Below are 9,655 nucleotides of genomic sequence, written 5' to 3'. Positions count from 1 at the left end.
GCAAAAGTAAAAAAAACCCAAAAACAACAACAACAAAAAACAACCCACATAAGCCTACAAGTCCATCAATAGAGGAAGTACAGAATAAGTGGTAAATATTCATACCATGGAATGTGATAGAATAGGGCAGGGTTCAACACAGTGGCTGCCAGCCCTATGTCCACAGGTAGCTATTTCAACTGAAATCAATGAAAAGGAAATATAATTAAAAATTCAGTTCTTCAGTCACACCAGCCCCATTTCAACTGATCCAAGTCACATGTGGCTAACGGCCCCTGCACTGGACAGTAGAGCTATAGTACACCTCCACCATCGCAGAAAGTTCTGCTGGACAGCACTGGTCTGGCCACGAGAAGGAATGAAGTAGAGCTACATATACAAACACAGATCTCCACATCGTGGGATCAGAGAAGAAAAACAAGTGCCACAAGAATGCGTATAATATGATGCCGCTTATATAAATAAAGGAAAAATAAATCATAGTGGGTTAACACAATAAAAATGCTCCTTGGCCATAAAAAAGAATATGTACTGACCTGAAGAGGATGTCTGCGATACATTATTGAGTGAATGAAGTAGCAGAAGATTATGCATAATATATAACCTAATTAAAAATTTTATAACAGATTAAAAATTTAAAAACAAATAGATACCAGCGTTCAGGAAACTCAGCCAATGCGCTGACAACAGGGACGTGCACCAGTTACTGACTAGACAGCAGGGCAAGGGTGAGGGGCTTTCATTTTTCTGTCGTGTATTTCAGCGATGTTTGCATTTTACTGAGGTTCGTATTCTGTTTGTGTTGGAGGAAATAAACAAACAGCAAACACCACAGTAATGTGAAAGCACTTGATGATTCCCACAGAGTTTAGGAACAACCAAACGTTTGGTTTCTCCTTCCCAAATGTGCCTTCCTCATCTTGATAAATGTCACCGCCAACCATACGGTAGCCTAGCTTAAACACCCGGCAGCACTCTTGCCTTCTCTCTCTTCCTTGCTGCTTGCGGCTTCTGATTTATCCACAGGCCCTGCAGCTCTTCCTCTGCACACACACCGGGGCCAGCCTCCTTCACCTGGTCTGGGGCTGCTCCTCCCCAGGCCTCCGCAGTTTCTTTCTTTCTTTCTTTCTTTCTTTCTTTCTTTCTTTCTTTCTTTCTTTCTTTCTTTCTTTCTTTCTTTCTTTCTTTCAATTTTATTTATTTGTCAGAGAGAGAGCAAAAGCAGGGGAGCAGCAGGCAGAGGGAGAGGGAAAAGCAGGCTCCCCACTGAGCAGGGAACCTAATATGGGACTCGATCCCAGGACACTGGGATCATGACTGAGGCCGAAGGCAGCCACTCAACTGACTGAGCCACTCAGGTGTCCCACAGTTTCACTTTCTAATCAAGTCTTCCCATTGGGATTCTGATTATTCTCTTTGGACCAGTCTTGATTCTCACAGATTTTTTTCTTCTTCGATCACAAAATGGGCTAATTTATCTCGATGCTTGTCATGGCTTCAGGGTGACTCTTACCAGTTCTCTCACACCATGTGCATCAACCTTCTGACAGACCAGATGTTTTTTCCTTTGTCATTTTACTTTGTAATTGATTTTTTAAAAATATTTTATTTATTTGACAGACAGAGATCACAAGTAGGCAGAGAGGTAGGCAGAGGAGGCAGGGGAGCAGGCTCCCCGCCAAGCAGAGAGCCCAATGCGGGGCTCGACCCCAGGACCCCGAGATCATGACCTGAGCCGAAGGCAGAGGCCTCAACTCACTGAGCCACCCAGGCGCCCCTTTGTAATTGATTTTTATTAGAGTTCAAAAGTCTGACCAAACTGACCCAGTGGTAGTTTAAAGTGAACGATATTAAGTAAGGCAAATCATTAGTGAATATGTTCATGTAAAAATTTTGTTTTCATGAGGGCTATAAGTGTGGGGATACTGACAAAGAATACTCAGATAAGGAGGTCCCCCTACCCAGGTATTAATTTTTTTTAAAAGATTTTATTTACTTATTTGACAGACAGAGATCACAGGTAGGCAGAAAGGCAGACAGAGAGAGAGGAAGGGAAGCAGGTTCCCTGCTGAGCAGAGAGACCGATGCAGGGCTCGATCCCAGGACCCTGGGATCAAGACCCTGGGATCAGAGGCTTTAACCCACTGAGCCAACCAGGCACCCCCCCTCCCACGTATTAATTTAATATAAATGATACAAGACCTTTATGAAAAACAAACATAATATTATACTACATACATAATACTGTATACATAATTCATAAAGAGCTCTTTATGGATGTAAAGAAAAAATATAAATGACTCCCTAAAAAATGTGCAATAGTTTGCATAGATATTTAACAGAAAAGTTTATAAACGGGGCACTCAGTTGGGTGGCTCAGTCTGTTAAGCATCTGCCTTTAGCTCAGGTAATGATCCCAGGGTCCTGGGATCAAGTTACACATCAGGCTCCCTGCTCAGCAGGAGCCTGCTTCTCCCTCTACCTTCCCCCCTGCTTATGATCTCTCTCTCTGATAAATAAATAAAATCTTTTTAAAAAAGGCTATAAGTGGGGCGCCTGGGTGGCTCACTGGGTTAAGCCTCTGCCTTCGGCTCGGGTCGTGATCTCAGGGTCCTGGGATCAAGCCCCACGTTGGGCTCTCTGTTCAGGGGAAAGCTCACTTCCACCTCTCTCTCTGCCTGCCTCTCTGCCTACTTGTGATTTCTCTCTCTCTCTCTCTCTCTCTCTTTCTCTGCAAATGAATAAGTAAAATCTTAAAAAAAAAAAAAGGGCTATAAGCATGTGAAAAATATACCCATCCCCACTTTTGGTTATAGCAAAGTAGATCAAAACAACTGAGATAATAGTGTTCCTTTATTAGTTTGGAAACATGTTATGGATTGATAAAACTTTGTAGGGGTGAGGGTATGGGGAGATGGCAGCTAGTTCCCATTATTAATGGGAATGCAAATGGATTTATGTTAAAAGGGCAATATATCATTATTTGTGAACATTTAAATGTACACATTCTTTGATCCAGTGATTCCATTTAGGAACTGACAGTGATATACTCTCGCAAAAATGCGAAGATGTGTTTAGCGTGAGCTCATCTTGTAATAAAAATGTGCATATGTACACATATGTCCAGGCATGTATCTACATATATCTGCAGGTACATTTTTGGATGTGCAAATAAAACATTTTAGAAGTTCTGGCAGTTCTTTTTTATGGGGAATGGGGAACTGCAGGTTGGAAAAGAAGGCTTTTTACAATAACAGAAATACATTTGTAATGAAAAACTAATAAAACTTCCAATCGCATAGAGCAGGGATTTTGATGCCAATGTGAGGGCAGAAGCTATAATCCCAGGTTCCTATAAGGCAGCAGACTGCAAGGAAGCTCCCTGAATGATTCTGGAAGTCTCCAGAGTTCCCCGTTTGCAATAAAAGACTGAGACACCCATAAGCCAGGGAAGTGGTAAGGAAGCCTGTAGTCGATCAGGGCCTTAAGTGTGGGAGGGGGGAAGCACCAATTACGAGAAAACTGAAACACAAGGCCAGTGCTCATGCGCTCAGGAAACGCTAAACCAATAAATTAGCATAAAGAACCAATCAGAGACCACTGAACCCCAAATCTCCACAGAGACAAAAGCAGAACCATTCCACAGGAGCACTTTCCTAACCCGAGAACTCCCACAGGAAAAGACAATAAACCAACAACACAGAAGACAAGCTCACAGAAATAACACGAAGGTGCAAACCACATAGAGAAATTGTTCACTAGGAGGGGAAGTCAACAGACATTACTTAGGGTCGTAAGTAATGAAGAGGAGAGAGCAACTCTAAAGGGATGAGTGAGTTTAAAATTAATACAAGGAGAGGTCTTCCTCATGAAGGCTTCTTTTTACTGCTAGAAGTGAAAAAATAAGTTATTAAAATAGGTTTCGTGGCAGAGGAAGTGCAACTGAAGAGATTTAGGGAGCTGGAAGCCAGATTTGAAGAAACCATGCAGTTATCAGCCCAAAATATCACGGAGGTTTAAGAGCTGCAGAGAAAAGAAGAAGGTCTACTGTGGGCTGACTAGGCATTTCAGATGAGAAGAAAAGAAACAATGAGGAGAGGCAACACAAGGAGAGATAGATGCCCTTGGCAATATACAGACTGAAGACCTCGGAATGAAAAACCACACCAATTCCCAAGTAGCAGAAACACAATGAGATAGAGTACCTAGACCCATCACGGTGAGACTTCCAAATACTAAAGACAAAAGAAATATCTGAAAAAACATCTAGAGAGAAAAGAGGTGACTAGGAAGGAACAACAACTAGACTGACAGCAGATTCCTTTTTGGCCACAGCGGACACTCAAAGACAGTGAGCTGTCATAGCCTCCCGGTGCAGAGAGAAAGTACCCGACCATCTAGACTTCTACACCAAATGAAATTCTCTTTCAAGTGAAAGGCAGAATAAAGATTCCAAAATAAGAAAGGACATGGAGGGCTTACCATCCACGTGGTCTCAGCTGAACAAAAGGAAGCCCTTCAGTAAGAAGGAAGCTGAACCCAGAAGGGAGACTGAGATACAAGAAGCAAGAGTGACAGGAGACATTTTTGAGTTGGCCAAAGTAAGTGAACGCTGGCTAATTTTTTAAAAGATTTTATTTATTTATTTGACAGACAGAGATCACAAGTAGGCAGAGAGTCAGGTGGAGAAGGGGGGCGGGGAGAAGGTTCCCCACTGAGCAGAGACCTAGATGTGGGGCTCGATCCCAGGACCCTGAGACCCTGACTTGAGCTGAAGGCAGAGGCTTAACCCACTGAGCCACCCAGGCGCCCCTGGCTAATTTTTTAAAAGATTAACTTGGAGGGTTTAGAAAGAAGAATGCAGTATTAGAGAAATTTAGAAACCAGTAACGTGAAAGACACAAGTAGGGGAGTCAGAGTTAAACACTGTAAACTTCTCAGGGTACCTGGGTGGCTCAGTCAGAAAAGCATGGGACTCTTGATGTTGGGGATGTGAGTTCAAGCCCCATGTTGGGGGTAGAGATTACTAAAACAAAACAAAAACCTCTATGGTTATCCTATTGCTCAAAGGGATAATAAAGAAATCTACTGACTTTAGACTTGCTAAATTCTATGTTAAAAGTTATAGGTAACCACTAAAAGAATAGAGATAGAAGGTATGACTTCCAAACTTGTATGAAAGAGAGGGAAATAAAACCCTACTTATCCAAAAGAAAGGAGAACAGAGAAAAAGGAGCAGAGAAATCACGGCAAATAGAAAATATTACTTGAGATGATCAAACTATTTCCAAATACTACAAAAATGAAAATGGATTAAACTCTCATCAAGCACCAAGTCTCAGGTTGAATTTCAAAGCAAAACCAAGGGGTGCCTGGATGGCTTGTTCAGTTAAGTGTCCAACTTGGTTTGAGCTCAGGTCATGACCTCAGGGTTATGGATTGAGCCCTTCATCAGCCCCAGGTGGGGCTCCATGCTCAGTGGGGAGTCTGCTTGGGATTCTTTCTCTCCTTCTCCCTCTGCCCCTCCCCCTTTTCTCACACACACCTTCTCTCTCTCTCTCAAATAAATAAATGAAATTTTTAAAAAATATATAAAAACTAAAAACAAAGCCAATTATATGCTTTTAAAAAGCATGTTTAGTGACATCTGTCATGGCAGACTAAGCACACTAGCCCCTCCTATTGTAAACAACTAGAAAAGTGGATAAAATATCAGAAATAAGTTGTTCTCAGACACTGGACAACAGGACGAGAGGCCATGAACCCTGGGCACAGGACTTGAGAGAACGGAAACAAGGATGAGCTCTATTGTCATTTTTAGTCTGACTGCACAAAGAGAGGGGGAAAAGGGACCCCCAAGCAGAGCACAGCAGTCTCACTGGGATAAGGACACAAGACTGGGGACTTGCAGGGGGCCTGAGGCCGCTGGCAGTGGTAGGACAGAGTATGAAAGGTGAAGCTCTGCCTCCCTGATGTAAGACCAGTACAGACTCCCCAGAGAAAGAAGGGAGTAGAAAAACTGGGGGTCTCTGAGAAGGGCAGGTCCTATACTTCAGAGTGAGAAATCCAAACAGGTTTGGGGGCATCTGAATGCTTTATTAGAGCGCCAGGAGACAGCAATGCCCCTGAGTGGGAAAGGCCATGTGTCTTGGCTCATGGGCCTGGGACAGCCTCCGAGAGCTAGGTCCCCCGCACCCTAAAATGACACAGAGCAGCAGAGTGAACCCAAAAAGATCAAGCTAAGAGAAAATCACACCTGCATGACCCTAGTCAGTGCCTCCTTAAATTCTGTGCCCTGAGTGCCTTGCTTGCCTCCCACAAATCCCAGCTCTGCATGGGGAGGCCCTGGGAGAGGGAATAGCACGTGGAGAAAGAGGCCAGTAAAGGAGAAGCGAGGCACCTCCATGGAGTTTCCTGTGGAGGGCCATGTGAGTCATGCGGACGTCATGTGGACTAGAATCCCCTAGCTAACTCACAGAGCCAGGAGAAGGAATATACCATCGTGTTTGAAGCCACGAGATGTGGAGTGGTTTGTTACACAACAGTACATAACGAAGTCACCTCGGTTCATGAAACCCCCCAAAACTCTGGCTCCACTCGAGGGAAACGGGAGAATGTTTCTTCCATTTGGTAGGTTGGAGGCTTGTACCAGCCACTACATTTCAGTTACAGAAAGAGAATTAATGTTACCTTTCTCTTATCCCTGAGTATGTCTGCAATTCGTGTCTTCATGGGTCACACACACACACACACATACACACACACAAGAATCCATTAAAGCTGGTCCCTTCTCACTGCTTAGGTACTGGCCATCCATTGACCACTTCCCAGCAGCCCTCACTCCTTCTTTGCTAACGGCAGTCTGATTTTCCCTTTGGTAAGCCATCCTTCCTCCACTCTGTGAGCACCTGTAGGTACTTCCATTCAAGGTGCTTGGCCTGCATTCAGGGAAGGACCTGTGAGCGACCTAGGCCAGCTAGACCTTCTCTCCCAGAATCCACTGGCACAGGAAGCAAAAACCATCCGGCCAGTGTGGGTTCCTACCACTGCATCCAGCTTCCAAGATTCCCAGACTTCTTGGGCTCCTCTCCTGTCCCATCCCTTGAAGCCTGCCAGCACCTTCCAAAATCTGCCTTCCCCTTAATGTAGCCAGGATTGGTTTCTACTGTCTGTCACCACAGAGCCCTGGCCACATGCCCTGGTAGGGCAGGAACTCAGTGGTGTCCTCTATATTTTTCAGTGTGGAGGTCACACAGTTGGGCCATGCATTGGCCTGAGTACCTGCAATTCTCGCCAAAAGGGTCACTTGAACAAGGAGCACTGATTTATCTGAATGGAAGTCTGTCAACAGCCCCTTGGAGAAAACTATGCCTCCTGGTCCACTGCCTGGGGCCACGTGCTTCCCTTCCTCTCCCCAGAGAAGTCTCAGCAGCCATCTATGAGCAACTCTCGCTCTTTATCTCTTTATAATTCGGATGTGCGTCAAGCCTTTGTCTTCCCACCAACTCCCCCAGTGCCCTGAGGAAGGTGTCTTGATCATCAGAGATTTTGATTATTTGTGGACTGATCTGACTGATAGAACTGCTCCAGAGAGCCTCTCCCCTGAGACTCCCACCTCACGTCCTCATGCATGCGACAGTCCCACTGAATACACGTAGGACAAGGAAAACCGCACTTATGATAATAGGGCCCCAAGGTTGTGGGAAACCTAGGTAGGCAAACAAGTAGCGAATGGGAATACTTTAGACCCACACCGTGGAAGCTGAACTCTCCAGGAAGGTGGACCCAGTCAAAGATGAGACCAGGTCCCTGTCCAAGCCTTGTGCCAGGCTGTCACACCCCCAGCCCACACGGGCCCACAGTAGCTCGTGCCTGGGCACCATGTGTTACCGTTTCTGCAGGACACTGACAAACTCGGTGAGTCGGTCACGCTCCACTTGAGCAGCCTGCCAGAGGGCCTTGAACTCTGTCACCTGTGCCTGCCAGCCTTTTTGTTCCGGGGAGTCCGAGAACCTGAGGACCAGGGTAGGGCAGAGGGCAGAGGTCAAAAGTCATCTGAGGGGTTATCTGAAGATGTACACTTACCCGTGATGGTGGGAGGGATTGGAAGAACATTCAGGGATCCTCAGAGACAACCACAGAGAAGGAAGCCAGTCCGGTCCTTCCTGGGCTTGCTGGTCCTCCTCCTTTGGCTTCTTCTCAGCCCATCATTCCTGTGCCTGCTGAAGTCTCCAGATCTCACTCAGCTGGTTGCACAGCTGACCCCACCGGGGCTAGAGCTGCATCAGTACCTCTGTCCGTCCAGTCCCTGTATGGGGCCTGGAATTGGGCTGGCTGCTATAGAATTTGGCCCTTGAGGGCCTAGGGTGGCCTGGGTATCTGTGTGGCCAGGGGCCTGGCTGCCCTGCCCATTGCCAGGTGAGCCCAACCTCTGTCTCCCTGTCAACCTACCCTGCCCTCCTGTAGCCCCTGACTTGGCCCCATGCCCAGCCCACTTTCATGGTCACTTGGCTTGGTGACTTGGTCAGTTTTCTTCAGTGCTGATCTAGCCTGTCTCCGCTTCCTTCCTTATCAATGGGCCTGCCTACTGGACCCTTACCCACAGGTTGGAGCCCAGACAGAAGGGGAGCCCTGCCTCCCACCCACCCCCACCCCAGAGTGCACATATAAGTCCCAAGCTGCTCTCTGCCTTGCTCTCACCTTTCCCCCCTGAGACCCTGGTGGCCCTGGTTTGCTCCTCTAGGATCACAGGACAGAGGGAGAGCTGGGCTGGAGCATGCGAGACCAGAGGTTAACTTGGTCTGGGGTCTTGGACAGGGGTCTCTTTCCCTCTCTGGCCCTGGGTTCTCCTCTTGAACACTGAGGTGTTGGCACTGCAGACCCTTCCGTGTTCTGACTCCTAAATACACTTTAAGGCCTTGCTGCTCCAACTATGGTCTCTGAGTCAGCAGCTGGGGTCCAGACCTGCCGAGTCAGAGCCCACATGTAACCCAGCAGATAGCCTGTGGGTCTACGTGCATGCTGACCTTCAGAAAATCTCTGGTCATCTCACCGCCAGGATTTTCTCATGGGGGGAGAGGGGGTGGGGGGCATAGAAGAAAGGGGCTCTCTTCCCAGACACCCCATCACAGTCACCATACCAGCCCCAGTAGACATTCTCTCTGGGGTCACTCCTGCCTGTCCTGTCACTGACGAAGAGGATGGTATGCTCCAAGGAGATAGGGCCGGCACATGGTTGGGTTCAGCAAGCATCTGTGTAGTGTACAACACGGAAGTTTGGGAACTAGCAGACTGGACAGCCGAGGAGCACATCTGCTCCTGCTTCCCTGTGGAGGGCAAAGGTCACAGCCACAGTGGCTTGGAAGGGGTCTTGTCCTTCTTCCTGCTCCCACTACTGTGACTAAAACCTCAGGGAGACAGATCCTGTCCATTCTCCATGGGGCACCAGGAGGCCTCCCACTTTGGGAAGTGTGGCATGAATCCTTGTGGCTCAGAGAAGCCCACTCTCACCCAAATGCCCTGGTGACCCCAGGCTGATGGGTGGGGCAGCCATAGGGTTGGTCTTGGCCCACGGTCCCCGTGCTGCCAAAAGTGTCTCAAGCCCTTCTTGGGAAATAACATCTCAGAGATGATCACTGTTTGGAGCCATACAGCA

At 47.1% G+C, this 9,655-nt stretch overlaps 1 protein-coding gene across 2 annotated transcripts in view; it reads right to left on the bottom strand.

The window, feature by feature from the left end:
- The window catches only part of CCDC13 (coiled-coil domain containing 13), a 52,758-nt gene that overhangs the window by 6,084 nt on the left and 37,019 nt on the right, over positions 1 to 9,655 (bottom strand). For both annotated transcript variants that reach the window (XM_082724449.1, XM_082724448.1), the window contains exon 13: positions 7,891 to 8,013. In XM_082724449.1, the coding sequence (XP_082580575.1) occupies positions 7,891 to 8,013 (123 nt within the window). The remainder of the gene's footprint in view (positions 1 to 7,890; positions 8,014 to 9,655) is intronic.

This window comes from Mustela nivalis (assembly GCF_964662115.1).
Source record: "Mustela nivalis genome assembly, chromosome: 1".
NCBI lineage: Eukaryota > Metazoa > Chordata > Mammalia > Carnivora > Mustelidae > Mustela > Mustela nivalis.
The sequence above is the reverse complement of the archived record's forward strand: the minus strand, read 5'-3'. Positions and strand labels throughout refer to the sequence as shown.